The sequence below is a fragment of the Ipomoea triloba genome, chromosome 10, assembly GCF_003576645.1.
Source record: "Ipomoea triloba cultivar NCNSP0323 chromosome 10, ASM357664v1".
Lineage (NCBI taxonomy): Eukaryota > Viridiplantae > Streptophyta > Magnoliopsida > Solanales > Convolvulaceae > Ipomoea > Ipomoea triloba.
The window spans coordinates 5,664,092-5,680,627 of NC_044925.1; the positions used below are offsets into that span (position 1 = coordinate 5,664,092).

General features: G+C 34.2%; 2 protein-coding genes across 2 annotated transcripts; one reads left to right on the forward strand and one right to left on the reverse strand.

Annotated features, from left to right (window-relative positions):
* Nucleotides 1–299: 299 nt before the first annotated feature.
* Nucleotides 300–5,090, forward strand: LOC116031544 (CSC1-like protein ERD4). The gene is made up of 6 exons (XM_031273773.1): nucleotides 300–978; nucleotides 1,899–2,044; nucleotides 2,203–2,478; nucleotides 2,599–3,440; nucleotides 3,532–3,787; nucleotides 4,458–5,090. The coding sequence occupies exons 1-6, from the start codon at nucleotides 708–710 to the stop codon at nucleotides 4,839–4,841; spliced, it is 2,175 nt and encodes a 724-aa protein (XP_031129633.1). The 5' UTR covers nucleotides 300–707; the 3' UTR covers nucleotides 4,842–5,090.
* Nucleotides 5,091–12,874: 7,784 nt separating this feature from the next.
* LOC116031577 lies at nucleotides 12,875–13,799 on the reverse strand. The gene is made up of 3 exons (XM_031273816.1): nucleotides 13,786–13,799; nucleotides 13,596–13,669; nucleotides 12,875–13,208 (listed from the first exon to the last, which is right to left on the reverse strand). Exons 2-3 carry the CDS (start codon nucleotides 13,660–13,662, stop codon nucleotides 12,964–12,966), a joined length of 312 nt encoding a protein of 103 aa, XP_031129676.1. The 5' UTR covers nucleotides 13,663–13,669; nucleotides 13,786–13,799; the 3' UTR covers nucleotides 12,875–12,963.
* Nucleotides 13,800–16,536: the final 2,737 nt, after the last annotated feature.

Genomic DNA, 16,536 nt, shown 5'->3' on the forward strand with positions numbered 1-16,536 from the left:
AATCAAAAATAGTAATTTCCATAATTTAACTAAAGTACCCCACTTATCAAAAAAATAAAAAAATAAAAAAATCTAAAGTACCCCACGTTTTCAAAAAAAAAAAAACTAAAGTACCCCACAGGGTTCGCTGTCAACATCGGCCATCTGGTTCCCTTCATCCTTTTCTTGCATTGAAAGCGATGATACACAGTGCAGCTACTCAAGCTCACACTCTTTAAACACGCACTCCCCACACATACAAAATTACAAACTATACATACAACCCCTTCAAACTTCAAACTTCAAACTTGTATATATATACGTGTATGTATGTGCAAGCCACTCCCATCAAATCATAAATGAAATCATGCAAGTGAGTTTAGATATTTATTCTGCTCCTTTCGTTAATGCACGCACAACTGTGCAGCTCAGCTTATCCGAATTTCAAAGTTAGATCAGATTCGAACACAGTTCACAGCTTTGAGGAATCGCAACCGTCGTTTCTTTCCTCTTCCGTCCCTTTCCTTTCCCTGTCCTTTTCTTCCAACGGCTACTAATAACTAATAACCCCTCAGCTTTCAATGCCCATCGACAGCTAATCTTTGTGCCCCTAGGGTTCTAAGCTTCAAGAAAAGCTAAAACCCAGGTTTTGCAGGGCTGAAACTCGGGGAAATTAAGAAAGTTTTGATTTTGCAGAGGAATTGTTGGGGTTTTAGGTAAAAGCCAGGATGGATTTCAGTTCTTTCTTGACGTCGTTAGGGACGTCGTTCGTGATATTTGTGGTGTTGATGCTGCTGTTCGTGTGGCTGTCGAGGAAGCCCGGGAACGCCGTCGTTTACTACCCCAACCGGATCCTGAAAGGGCTGGATCCGGTTGAAAACGGGTACGTTTCCCGGAACCCGTTTTCGTGGATCCGGGAGGCACTCTCTTCCTCTGAAGCAGATATCATCACTATGTCTGGCGTTGATACGGCTGTCTACTTTGTCTTCCTCACCACTGGTAACAATATTCTTAATTCTATTTTTGTTTTTCATTTAAAAAAAAAATATTTTGGAGTGGTTCTTGGTTGAAAGTTAGGTGTAATCCTCTGTTTTGTTAGCAGTAATTCTTTTTTTATTTCATTTTTGCAGTTAATATAGTAAATATCTAGATAGTTTTCTCCCATTTTTCTGCTGAGAGTCTTAGATGGGTATTTATGTATGGGAAACCAAATTGATGGAAGTTGAAGAGTGATTTAGATCTTCAATGTTAGATCCATTTTTTTCTGTTGAGAAATTGCAAAATTGGTGCTGAGAGCCTTTCTTTCAAGAAACTTCAAGATGTTGCAAAGTTTTTTCCTAAAGTGACTCTCTTTGAAGAAGGGCATTTTCTTTTTCCTTCTTTTGTGGTATTCTTGTAATGGCTGGGGGCGCGAACTCGTGACCTGGCTGGGCTCGAATACCACTTATGCTTATCACTACGCCAAAAGCTATAGTTCATTTTCGAAAGGAGGGTGCAAGACTTGACGATTCATGGGCCTCTGTCCAACAATTCCCTAACCACCAATTGCTAGACTTAGTCTTTCACTGGCCTCCGCTCAACAGACTGGTTTTGTCAGACTAAATATTAATTCAAAAATATGGACTTCGTATTCTTCTCTTGTGGGTGAATGGTCTCATGAGCACAGGTTCGCCAAGGCCTTGAAACGAATGTTCATAGCAACTGCTATGGATGGTTTATCATTATAGTGTCAGTTGCGTTTGAATGCAAAGCTCATTGCACCTGAACTAGATTTCCATTGAAGTTGTGGATAAATGTTCACCAAGGGTCCTTTTAGCAGTAGAAGGTTTAGATTTCTGTGAAGCAGAGGGCTTAAATCATTAGGAAGAATGTAGTATCTCTCCCGTGACACTTTTAAAAAACTTGTGTTATTATTGCAGCCTTGGGGATATTGGTCTTTTCTGGCCTTATACTGCTGCCAACACTTCTACCGGTTGCTGCAACTGATCATAGTGTGAGGTTAAACAGTACCACAAGCAACGGGACTTTCAACGAACTCGATAGGCTTTCTATGGGGCATATTGGAGTAAGTTTCTTAGGCATTTTATTGGCATATATGCATCTCTATTCTCCGTTACATTTCCTTTTTCTGTACAAGTTTGAGGTCACTATAAACCTGAATGTGATAATGCCTCCACTGATTAAATGATTGAATTTGCTAATTTTCTATTCTCATGTTTACAGAAAAATAGTCCGCGATTATGGGCGTTTCTTATTGCCACGTATTGGGTTTCTGTGGTCACGTACTTCTTTCTTTGGAAAGCATACAAGCATGTTTCCGGTTTGAGAGTTGAAGCTCTAATGTCTTCTGAGGCCAGCGCTGAGCAATATGCGATTCTTGTCAGAGACATTCCTCCTGTCCCCGAGGGTCAATCTAGGAAGGAACAGGTTGACTCCTACTTTAGTAAAATCTACCCGGAGACGTTTTACAGATCAATGCTGGTGACAGACAATAAGAAGGTTAGTATTTTGAAGTTTCCTAGAATACCTGGCTGCAACATTATGAACTGTGTGTACTATGTTCTTTTAATGATTCTGTAGTTTCCGTTTTTGTAGCCTTACCTTTCTTGATTTTGTCAGGTTAATAAAATCTATGAAGAGTTAGTAGGGTACAAAAAGAAGCTTGAACGAACAGAAGCCATATATGCAAAGTCGAAAGAAACAAAACCCGAAGAACCAAAACCCACACATAAAACCGGCTTCCTTGGTATTTTGGGTGAAAAGGTGGACTCAATAGAGTTCTATAATGAGAAAATTAATGACTTGACTTCGAAATTGGAGGCTGAACAGAAGGTCACTCTTAAGGAGAAACAGCAATGCTGTGCTATCGTCTTTTTCAACAGCAGGGTGACTGCAGCATCTGCGTCGCAGAGTTTACATTCCCCGATGGTTGACAGATGGACGGTGACCGATGCCCCTGAACCGCGCCAATTGATTTGGACTAATCTTGCTATGGGGTTTTACCAGAGGATAGTTCGTCAATATGTTATCTACTTCATCGTCTTGTTGACAATATTCTTTTACATGATCCCAATTGGCTTCATTTCGGCTCTAACGACCCTTAAGAACTTGAGGAAATACCTCCCATTCTTGAAGGTCATTGTTGATCAACCTGCAATCAAGACGGTGCTCGAAGCATACTTGCCTCAACTCGCTCTCATTGTATTCCTCGCTTTGCTGCCAAAGTTTCTTCTGTTCTTATCCAAAGCCGAGGGCATTCCTTCAGAAAGCCACGCAACGAGGGCTGCTTCGGGGAAATATTTTTATTTTACAGTGCTGAATGTTTTCATTGGCGTCACGATTGGTTCCACGCTTTTCAATACATTCAAGTCCATTCAGGCTCACCCCAACAGTATAATTTCTTTGCTGGCAACAAGTCTCCCCAGCAGTGCAACTTTCTTCCTGACTTTTGTGGCTCTAAAGTAATAATACTCAACTACTCCCTCTTTCTTTCCTTTGATATTTGCCAGTTTCCTTTGGTTTTTGATTTGTTATTCTCTTTTTGGCTTACAGGTTCTTTGTTGGCTATGGTCTCGAGCTGTCGAGAATAGTTCCTCTAATAATCTTCCATCTAAAGAAGAAGTACATGTGCAAAACTGATGCCGAGATAAAGGAAGCCTGGGCTCCTGGAGATCTAGGATATGCAACTCGATTTCCTGGTGACATGCTGATTCTGATCATTTGTCTTTGCTACTCAGTCATTGCTCCAATCATTATTCCATTTGGGGCGGTTTACTTTGGCTTGGGATGGCTACTTCTTCGCAATCAGGTAACTCTTTTATCATCCTGTTAGGATCAATCGCTTACCACTACGCCAAAAGCTATAGCTAGTAGCAAAGGCGCCGCAACTCTGTTTCCTTACACCGTCACATTTTTGAGATATAGGGTGTTGGACTTGGCCCTTCAAGCCTTCGCCCAACGATTCCCTAGCAACCTAGTGCTGGACTTGGCCCTTTACAGGCCTCCTCCACCCAACACATCCTACTCTACCTTATTACCCTCATGAAATTTATAAACTGTTAGGATTAAACGCGTACCATTATGTCAAAATCTATAGCTAGTAGCGAAGACAATTTTATTTCCTTATCGACCGCCATCACATTTTCGAGAGGGAGGGTGCTGGACTTAGCCGTGTGACTTAGCTTTGATACTACTTTGTTAGGATCAAGCGCTTACCATTACGCCAAAAGCTAAAGCTAATAGCAAAGGCTTAATTTTATTTTCTTATAGACCACCATCACATTTTCGAGAGGCAGGGTGCCAAAATTGGTCCTTCATTCAGCCCAATAATCCCCTTAGCCACCAATTAGAGGACTTAGCTCTTTACCGGCCTCCGTTTAACAAATCCCCCCACCCCAGAAATCTCTTGCAAGATCACACAACCATTTTCCACACTGAAACACGAGATTGAAACGAAACCATCTTAATGTTGTGGACAGGCACTGAAAGTGTACGTTCCATCGTTCGAGAGCTACGGAAAGATGTGGCCGCATATGCACACTCGGGTGGTGGCTGCCCTGATTCTGTATCAGTTGACGATGATTGGTTATTTTGGGGTGAAGAAGTTCCCCTACGCCCCACTCCTCATCCCGCTTCCAATACTGTCCTTCATCTTCGCCTTCGTGTGCAGGAAGAAATTCTACCGATTCTTCCAAAGCACAGCCCTGGAAGTAGTTTCTGCAGGCAAAGAAAAAAAAGAAGTTCCCAACATGGAGATCATCTTCAGGTCCTTCATCCCCCCATGCTTTGGTACTGAGAAGTCGGACGAGGATCACTTCGAAGATGCTTTGTCCCAAGTTTCGAGATCAGCTTCCAATGTCTGATTACATTAATTTGCATTTGTTTCTTGGCATTTCTGTTTCTCATTATATTGGTCAAAAACTGTTGGTCTGTTCATTAAGGTCGTATGTGAATATATTAGTCGATAGTGCAGGGCTTTGTCAATATCGTCATCATTGTGGATCAGCATCAGCATATATTCTGTGTGGATTTTCTTTTAGTTAGCATTTGATTTGATGTATTATAACCTTTTTATGTTTTATTTATTACATTGCTTTCAAGTTTCATTGATACGTGAATATTACTGCAGTTCAACTGTGGATCAAGTAAAAAAAACAATATTATTAAATTAAAAAGAAAAGCATATTAAAAGCTATATTGAGAATTGGAGAAAAAGGTACTTTTTCTTTTTGAATTATATTTTTATAGCACTTTTCCTCTCTAAGTTAGGTTATTTATGTATTTACATTTGTTCCCATAATTATTTTGAAAATGGTTATTTTTTCTCCAATGATGTTAAATGAACATTTTTATCCTTAAAATAATTATTTCATTTATTTTTCTTCTTCAACACATTATTAGTTATATGTAGGGATGACGATTGTTTGATTTGAACCGAACCGGACACTATAGCAACCGACTTGAAACAGTAAGGACAGTTCTTGTCGATTCAGAATCGAAGAATAATAAAATAATTGTTAAATTTAAAATATTTTAAAATAAAAAATAAAATATACAAAAATAAATAAATAAATAAATAAATTTTGAACCGGCGATTCAAACCGAAACTAGAATCAGAATAAATGCAAATCGGAACCAAAAAAGATTTATCATTTACAAACGGTGTTTACAAATTTGTTCGGTTTCAGTTCGCATTTATTATGATTCAAGTTTCGGTTTGAATTGCCGGTTCAAAATTTATTTATTTATTTATTTTTGTAAATTCTATTTTCTATTTTTAAAAATAGTCTAAATTCAACAATTATTTTATTTTATTTATTTTTTTTCCAATTCTAAATCATAACAAGAATCGTCCCTACTATTTTAGTTCGATTGTTATAGTGTCTGGTTCGGTTCAAATCGAATCGTAGTCATCCCTACATATAAATAATAATTTGTTGGGGAAGAAAAATAAATGAAATCATTGTTTTAAGGGTAAAAATGTCTATTTAATATCAGAGAAAAACGATTACTTTTAAAATAATTGAGGGAGAAAATGTGGATACATAATAACTCAGGGGGGAAAAGTATTATAAGCCTATAGTTCAGGAGAAAAAATGTCATTTTTCCTTGAAAATTTGTCAGGTTTTCTCAGTTGCAGGTTCAGAAAAAAATAACCTTTTTACAAATTTAATTTCTTTCACTCTCGAACCTCAATTATTATAGATCATTATTCTATGAACCATAATGCATACAGCTGTGTAGAATACAAATAAAAAGTAAGTTATTTATGTACATAAAGTACATTATTTGAAAACTGAAAGTATATTATTTTGTATATTATCAAATAATGTACTTTTAGTATACTCCATCCGTCCCTAATTGTTTGTGACATTTGTTTTTTGCACGGTTTTTAATGCAACAAAACAAATGTTACTAACTTTTCAATTTTGCCGCTCAAAAGTAGGTGTTATTTGTACAATGTGCAACTGTATTTACCTCATTAATTGTCTAGAAATTTGAAAAAGTCAAAATGGTAAATTGCGAAATGTAGAATGATACTTATGTTTAATTTTAGAAAGAGGACAATATTTTGGGACAAACTAAAAAGAAAGTAAGACATGTAAAATGGAAGAGAGAAAGTATTAAAATGTACATTGTATCAATGAAAATACATTATTTGAGTACTGAAAGTACATTAATGTGCATTTAGTATATAAATAATGTACTTTTAGTATATTAAAAATGTAACATATATTCATTGTCTAAAAAAAAATTGTCAATTATTATATGGTAGACCATGGTTGATAAATAACGTAATCAGTGGATAGTGTACACACATAAGGAGGAAAATCATAAACAATTAATCAATCAACCTAAATCATGCAACAATTTACAACTAAGACATCTTACAAGGAATGTCTGGAATTATTGATTAGCATGATAGTTGTTTAATTACTACATTTAGACCTTGTAATAGAGTATAAATAGAAACCTTCTCCTAGGAGGGAACACATCCAATAAGTTATGAAAATAATAGCTCTAGCAGCTGGGCAAGAAATCTTTCCTACAAGAGGGAACCTCATGGTCCCTTGTTTTATTCTCCTTTAAAATTTGATTTTCAGATTGTCTTTTTCCTTACTTTTCTTTATCTTTCCGTTTTAGACCCTTTACCTTAACCATGGTCCACATAGCTGTGTGGATCATGGTCCAATATGATATTGTTTCTTTTATTTAAAATAAACAACTATTGTTATCGTCAACCAGGAAGGAATGATGTGCCATATATATATACTAGTATTTTGTACGCGCGATACGCGAAAATTCATGCCCAATATTAAAACATTAATAAATACAAATAATTAAACTTTATGATTCGAATTATATATACACAAATAATATATGTATTTTATATACACATATATGATTTACCATTAATAGAAATTTAATTAAAATATAATCAACAATTAAATTAATTATATAATGATTTTAATAAAATGATAATTAAAGAATAGGAAAAAGATATGATAGATATAGGTGTATGGTAATAATGATGTAGTTAAAAAGTAACGGTGTTATAACGGTGTAAGGGTAGTTGTGTATAACAAGAATGTAGTAGGGACAATTTTGTCTAATAACATTGAAGTGTACAACATTTAAAGCAAAATGTATACATTTATTATCATAAAAAAAGTGGGACATAAATCAATGATATAACTTTGATTGACACTTATTATGTTTTTAGATATATATATATATATATATATATATATATATATATATATATATATATATATATATATATATAAAATGTTACCAAGCAAGGCCGCCCGCATATTCGTGGGCCTATTTTTCTATAACCTTAAACCGCCCCATTGCAGGGCGGGTGCTGGCCAACCCGCGGGCTTCGGCCCACTTTTACGGTATTAGCAAATATGTGTTTAAATCTTGGTATTACTGGTAAAATACCATAATACTTTCGTTGGGGGACTTTTCTTAATCTCACACATATCATCAACAACTTTCTTTTTATAACGTGATGTCTCACACTTTGGACACACATGCAAGTCTTTCTATTCTTTCCAATACAATAATTACAATCGTTTGGATAAGCATGTATCCTTTCAATGTCCATACCTAACGGACACAACAATTTTTTTGCTTCATAAGTTCAATTAGGAAGTTCATTATCACTAGGAAGCATGTCTTTTAGTAGTTCTAATAGTTCCGTTAAACTCTTATTACTCCATCCATTCTTTGCTTTTAATAAATTGTATAAGTTAAGCATAGTAGATAACTTAGTAAATTTAGAACATCCAGAGAATAAAGGTTTTTCAGCATTGTCAAACAAACTTTTAAACTCAGGAGGCATTTCACTAAAATCTCCCTACACGCCACACATCATTTCATCAATTCGGTCATTATCTTCATCGTCCTCGTTATCGCTAGCATGAGTTTGCCTGTTTGCTTGAGTTTCATAGTCTGCATGATTTTCACTATCTAATTGAGTTTCCTTACTAGCACTTGTACTAGGAATTAAGCTTTCACCATGCCATATTCATCAATTGTATGTTTCCTTAAAACCACGTCGTATCAAATGGCTCTTCACTTGATCAGAACTACGATATGATATCTTCCCAAATTTTTACAATCACAACACGGGCACACAATAAAGTCTTCCACCTTTTTACTCTTATTTTCTTCAGCATATTGTATAAACTCTTGAACTCCTTGAATATATTTGAATGTCGTAGTTCGTTTCTCATGCATCCAACTTCGATACATATCTGTCAATTGATAAAATGCTATTCTAAGTACTGTGTAGATATAGATACTCGATGAAATGCTATTCTAAGTACTGTGTAGATATAGATACTCGATGATGGACACCCTTGTAAACGATATTAGGTGATTTGAATTGAAATCAATTTATATACTTTGTAATCAAAGTACTTCATTCAAAATACTTCATCAAATTAAATACCTATACTTAATTCACCAAATTACTCTAAAAACCTAATACGTAACCAAAATACTTAATTAATCAAAATACCTACTTTATAATCAAAATATATATATATATCTAACTCATCAAAATAAATATAATTCATCAAAATACTGAACCCATCAAATTATATATATTCTTAACATATCAAATTCAATCTATTCATCAAACAACATATTTCATAATTAAAATATATATGTAATTATAATCAATTCAAAATATCTAAATACATATTTCATCAAATAAACAATTTATCAAAATACCTATTTCACACAACATTTATTAAAATTCAAACTTAAACAATTAAATTGTCAAAATCCAAAATAAAATAATAATCAAAATTCGTAACCAAAATTCATACTTCTACTCATATTATTTATATAATATGCCATATATGCACACATCACTATATAATCCCAACAAAAATAACAACTAAATTCATATTTTTATACATATTAGGATATAACAACAAAAAATATCTAAAAAGTCAAAATAAAAATTATAAGAATTAAAAAATATAATATTTATTACAATGATAATTATAAAAAATAATTTTAACAAAAAAAATATCTGCGTGCTTCAGTTCGGTTGACCAGCAGCATGCAGTGGTTGAAGTCGGAGAAGCAGCCGCGACGACGGTTGAGGAGAACTGTGGCAGTGGAGACGGTAGTGGCGACATCGTGGGTGGCTGATGATAGAGGCGTTGGAGTCCTTCGCTTGGTGTCGAGGAGGCATTTGATCCAGGCTGAGGGAGTCGTGGTGAGAGAGGCGATGTCAGCGGGGTTGTGGGAGGATGAGGGAGGCGGTGTTGATGGCGGAGGTGTGGTGAGGGCGACAACAATGGCGTTGAGGAGAAGCGTGAGATATGATTTGGGATAGCTATGTTAATTAAAAAATAATATAAATATCTTCTACCCTTGTTACGAGAAAGGGTAGCGGAAAGTGTATCCATTTGTTTGTTTGTTGTTTGTTGTTTTTTTTTCTTTTTTTTTTTTTTTAAATCGCTATCTTGGTTTTTAAAAGGGTAGTTGTTTGTATTCATTTATTTACAATTATGCCACCACCTTTTTTATTTTTTTTAAACAATACACTACTCTTGTTTAAAGAAAGGTAGCCTAAAGTCATATTATAATACACTACCCTTGTTTATATTATATATTATATTATAATTTATAAAAAAAATAATACTCCGTATTATTTTACCACTACACTACACCACAAACCAATTAGTATAGTTGCCTACACGGATAGCTCAATTGTAACGTAGGTGGTAGATTGTGGGTAATGATACAAGCTAGACCAAACTTTGGCAGCAATGTGAAATTACACTCAATGTGTGGGTTCCTTGTGGGCATCATGCATAGGTCATCCCACCTAAGAACCACTGATTCATCATGCATGATTTACCCTTCCACCATCCTGTAAGTCGAGGTGCAACAACCCTTGGGCAAAGAAATTTCGCCTTTTGAAGGAAAGTTATTGTTTTAGTTAATGTAAATTTAGAAAGAAAATCTTCTAATATATATATATATATATATATATATATATATATATTGTTCTAAAGTTTAAATCTTTATATCCTACAATTCTACAAATTCTCCAAATTTTCTGTTATGTCAAGTGGCACTAGCCTAATCTGATCTGCACACAGTTTTGATGTCTTCTACATAATTTTTTTTTATACAAAACAGTGTTTTATGGTATATTTTCTTACCCAAAAAGTTAATTATTCTAACACAAATAGTTACAATAAACGTTGTTATTGACCAATAATTTTTTTAACGGTCAAAACAACGTCACTTTGAGCCGTAGTCGACACAGCTGTATGGACCGCAATAATTTGAATTGCCAAGCTTCATAGGCACGTCCAAATTGAGAAAGTATTCGCTGGAGCAAATATATGATTATTAACTGAGTGCACCAGAAACATTTCTTGATTTTTTGTTCAACATTATAACTTCGGGTTGTTGGAATCAACCACCGTATATACAAAGGGGAGCATCAAAATTGGGAACAACCACTCCTCTCCTTTTATTTATTGAAGTAATTTACAAAGGCGGTATAATCTTCACTAGTAACGATTCTGACCTTAGCTAGTGTATATTTCTCTCTTTTTACATTTGGTTAATTTAATTCTCATGATATAGGAATTGATAACTTCTTACTTGGCTGTTCTAACCTTAGCTTGAGCTATTGCCTTTGGCATCTGTTTATCAAAAAGGGGAGAAAGCTATGTCACACTAGGACTATCAAAGTGGGTCGAAGCCTGCGAATTGGCCCGCACCATGTGAGGGGGCAAATTATTGTGCGGACCATGGTCTACATAGTGCTATGTAGATCATAACAAAAAGTATATTTTTAATATACTAAATGTACATTATTTGTGTACTGCATGTACATTATACAATATAATGTACATTCAGTACACAAATAATGTACATCCCCTGAATACAATGTACATTATTTTTATACTGAATGTATATTATTTTTATATTGAGTGTACATTATTTAATAGTATGGTACACGCAACTGAGTGGACCATGGTCCACACAATAATAATTGCTATCCTTTTTACAAGTGTTACCCTATTTTATTCCTATCATCTTGTACTTCAATAAGTCTTAGAAAAATAAGAATTGAATTTATGCCTCTTGTATGAACTTTAATTGTGTTTGAGTACAAGGTTTCCATATATTATAAGTAGGAGTGAAAATGAGTCATATTTCCCATAAACTACTTGATTTTGGCCATTAACACTCCGCTGGAGCACCAAAATTACAACTTTGGGTTGTTGGAATCAACCATCGTATATACAAAGGGGAGCATCAAAATTGGGAAACAATCACTTCTCTCCCTTTATTTATTGGAGTACCTTACATGGGCTACATAATCTTCACTAGTAACGAACTAACGATTCTTATCTAGTTATATTTCTCTCTTTCTACATTTGGTTAATTTAATTCTCATGATTGGGATTGATAGCTTCTTACTTGACTGTTCTAACCTTGAGATATTGCCTTTTGGCCTCTGTTTATTAAAAAAGGGGAGAAAGCTAGGCCACATACTGAGGGGAGTGTATGCACATAGAAAGGGAGATTGTTTAATTTTTTACCAACATATGTCAAAAGAGGAGATTGTAAATTTTACAGCTATATATCTTATTAATTACGTAGCACATTTATCTTTTTAATTGGTATAGGTTGGACCAAAAGAATGTTATTTATATTAGAGGTATTAGAGAGGGTTTGGATCAAATATGGTCTCTGATTTAATATTGTTGTGCCATATGATCATGTTATGCCCTAGGATTTTATATAAAATTACAAAGTAAAGAAAGTTATTTTCAGTTCCAAAAATCTCAAATCATCCCATTTGGACAAGATCATTCCTCTACAATTCTCAGTTAAACATGCAAACGGCTATATATTAGGATTGCCAAAGAGGAAAAAAAATGAAGTTTCAAATTAAAGGGGTTCGGATTGTGTGGTATCTGAGTAGTAGCTACATTACTGATAAGTACAAACTTTATTGAGAAACAAGATTGGTGACAATTTGTGTAATTTGAAAGATTAAATTCAAATTATACGTATAGACTTCTTCAGAAAGTTGGTTTATAGGGTTTATGTTTAAATAGGTGTTAGTTCTACTTTAAGTTTGATTCATACGTAACTAAGGGTCGAATTCAAAACAAAACAAAAAAAAAAAGAATTTTAGCAATACATACATACATACACACACACACACACACACACATATATATATAGCTATTTTAAAGCACTCATAATTAACCGATTATGCAAATATAACATATATATATGAAATTGAATGCCGCTACTCTATATAGCAATAGGATTACGGCTATAGATAACTATATAACCTCCACACATCAACAAGCTAAGATCACTCTTTTCATCGTGCCTATAGATAATTATATATGCAAGAAATCACTTCGAAGGTTTATAGAATGAAAAGTTCACGTACATGAACACAAATGAAGAAGTTCAATTCATTGGCATGCAGCTACTTACCATCCAATCATCAGGAAGAGGTCGCTCTAGGATTTTCTTGACTGCCCTAGCCATTGCCATATGACAGCCCTTACATCCAGGAAGACACAAATCTTTGTCACCATCATCTTCAGACACTTTCTGTTCTGCTTCTTCTTTGGCAAGCTTTTCAGATCCAATGGACTCTACACCCTGTTCCAGCTTGACATTTCCAATGTACTCAGAAATTCTCTTCTTCTCTACAATTACAACAACACGACACTGAGTAACTAATAGAATTAAATTGAAATTAAACATTTTCACAAACATTTGAAACTCTGACATAGAGAGAGGAGAGGCACTAGGTGAGGAACAAACATATGCATTATCAATCTTTTAGTGAACTCTTCACTAGAATATCAGAGATAGAAAACTTCCATCGCAGATATAGAAAATTTTCTGCTCATTTATATACAGAAGGCCGCAGATAACTTCTTACAAGAACACATACCTACTGTATTATACACATTAAAAAAAATTACGCATGTTATCGAAGACATTCAGAGCATATAAGCATAGATATACTTGATTTCAATATTTAATGTGAACACATAGTTGAATTACTTAATGTGCATAAAGATATATACCTTTAGATGACAGGAGATCATCTTGAACTCCTTCTTCAGAAGAGGCAATCTCCTTCGTGTCCGCCATTTGTGACCTTCAGGAAACGGGAGATGTCATAACAGAAAGAAACGAAAAGAAAACAAATCTACGAAGAACGGTTGAAATTCGAAGGAGAAATTAGTTCTTCAATTCTGAAAAGAATGAAATCACCTCCAAAGTGCAATGCTGAGAGAGATTTTACAGTGAGCCAGAGGGAGAAATTCTGTTTAAGAGAGAGAAATTCTAAAGCGGTAAATTGTAGGAGAAGAAAAATGTTGCCGCGGAGAAAATACACGTATGCCACTGTGCTAGCAGGTGCGCCGCGCGTGCATGATAGAACCACACGTCATAAATTTTATTATTAATGTAAAAAAAAAGTATCATACTTCCATCATTAGAAATGGAGTTACAATTTTGTAAATAAAATAATTATTATTTAAAACAATAACGTAACATTTTTTTTTATTTATAGTGGTGGGCAATTAAATTACTTCTAAGGTGCCAAAGATTTGCATGGTGGCCAAGCAACATAAAGGTGACTTCCAAAATGAGAGATCACAGGTAAAAATTTTACTTCATGTGAGACTTAAACCGCCATCCTAACATCGCAAATTATATCGTGGATCGCGCATCAAAACGATGTCGTTTTGATTAATGAAAATAGACTTATGAAACAACCTCCCTTCCGCGACATTCAATTTCAGTTCATATACACTGCAGTTACATTTCAACATAGTTGCAGTTACATTTCAACACAACTGCATTTACAGTTCAACACAACTGTAGTTACAATTCGATATAACTATAGTTTTATTCGATAATATAAAAACACAAATGTGAAACTGTTATTCAGTATCAGTTCATATGCACTGCAGTTACATTTCAACACAACTACAGTTACATTTCGATATAACTACAGTTTCATTCGATAATATAAAAACAAATGTGAAACTGTTATTTAGTATCAGTTCATATACACTGCAGTTACATTTCAACACAACTACAGTTACATTTCGATATAACTACAGTTTCATTCAATAATATAAAAACAAATGTAAGGCAGTATCTTTTACGATGAACTGTAGTATCAGTAACCACGGTCCACGTTATAACGAGTGTCCTAACATCATAAAATATTTCTTAAGGTGTGTTTGAGAAAGTATTTAGAATGATATTTCCCTCATCCCACGAAAATTGCAACCGAAAGTATAAGGATCCATTAACAACGATGCAATTAGAGCAATTCAATTGTTTCAATTTCATTACTACAATCTTTTCAAAAATTTAATTTTACCGCTCTCTCAAATTAAGGAGAGACTTAATTAACCATTGAATTTAATTAAAAATAAGTTAATTCTACTCATATTATATCTTGCAAACCTATACTTGATCAAAAAGATCAAACACTGTACTGACAATGATATTGCCACTTTTGAAATCACCTGGACCAGTTGATTGGGACATAACTGTTGCAGTATTAATACTGTGAACATGAGTGTTCTCAACAGCTAACCTTTAAGAAAAACTAAAATAATTAAAGTAGATTTGCAAAATAAACAAAAAAATAATTCATTTAAGTATATATATATATATATATATATGAAATATATACTTGGATTTGAATTCCACATATTCATTAAAAGTTTTATTAAACCACAACTTTGTGGCATCATAAGAATCGGTAATCCTCACTTGACCTATTAAAGGCTAAGATGTTATGAGAAGTAAAAACAATAAAAACTTACCATTTGCAAACTTGGCCCTACACAGTTGTATTACTACAATCAGTTGTTCTTTCAACTTAGCATTGTAGTAAGGAAGTATAACAGAAACATGTTTATCCCAGACTGTGCACTTCAAAGTATATTATCCATACAGTTTTTATATTTGAAAATTAAAAACTAAAATGGATTGCAACTTACTCTTGTGTCAGCTATAAGAAAATCAATAAGTCTTGAGGGTTTTCCACCAATTATCTTATCTAGTGGTTAATAGATTTCAACAATCCTTCCAATCACATCTTGGAATATAGAAAATATTGCAAATAAAAAGAAATAGGAAACTTTAGATATGAAATTATCTAGCAAATGTGTAAATAAAAACTAATTGCTGAACAACTCTTTATCATTAACTTTAGCTGGATTTTTCAAAGAGAAAACTTTTTAAACGAAACATAAACACAAGGAATCCTTTAGATTTAATCTCTTTTACTTCAGTTTTGTAGTTGAACTTTATCAGATTGCGATGTTGGGTAGTTTTGTATGTACATGTAATAGTTGGTCACAACTAAGAAATTTTTGAGTGAATACAGCTTGCCCTCTTGAAAAATCTGATGATATTTCAAGACATGATCTTTTGTAACATTTGCATGGATATATTATCGCTAGAAAAAAAAAAAAAAAAAGGACAATAGATATTTTAGTAGACATATTGTTGTTGCAAATAAGCATTTTATATAACAATCAGTTGCTGATAAAAGAAATACAGATTTACCTCATCATCATGGAACAAACATTCTAAGAGGCTAGAGCCGAGAAGCCGGAGAGTAGTAGGCAATTTCTCAGAGCCGAGGAGGCAATTTCTCGTTTCCCAGGCCTACATTTCTTGATTCACAGAGAAGTTGCAATTGTTTGGTGCAACCATGGTAGAGGTCATTGAATTGGCCCAACAATCACCACCAATGCTTGCAAACAACGAGAATGTAAAGGCCATGCAGTCTTTGGCTCAAAAGATGCTTGGAATTGGCAAAGAGGTGCAACCATCTCTTTCATAAGAAGAGGTGGAAGCAATAAGCAGCCAAGATGCATTTTGGGCAAATTCTGAGAATCTGGCTGCCATTGACCTTGCTATACAAAGAAGGATAGAGTGTAGCAACAAGGTTACTGACATTCCAAGTTTCAATCTTGGATTGACTCCACCAGA

Coding starts and splice junctions, on each gene's coding strand:
- LOC116031544 (XM_031273773.1), top strand. CDS start 708: ATGGATTTCAGTTCTTTCTTGACGTCGTTAGGGACGTCGTTCGTGATA. Junction 3,441..3,531: donor CTGACTTTTGTGGCTCTAAA/GTAATAATACTC, acceptor TTTGGCTTACAG/GTTCTTTGTTGGCTATGGTC. Junction 3,788..4,457: donor GGCTACTTCTTCGCAATCAG/GTAACTCTTTTA, acceptor TGTTGTGGACAG/GCACTGAAAGTGTACGTTCC.
- LOC116031577 (XM_031273816.1), bottom strand. CDS start 13,662: ATGGCGGACACGAAGGAGATTGCCTCTTCTGAAGAAGGAGTTCAAGAT. Junction 13,209..13,595: donor TGATCTCCTGTCATCTAAAG/GTATATATCTTT, acceptor TTGTAATTGTAG/AGAAGAAGAGAATTTCTGAG.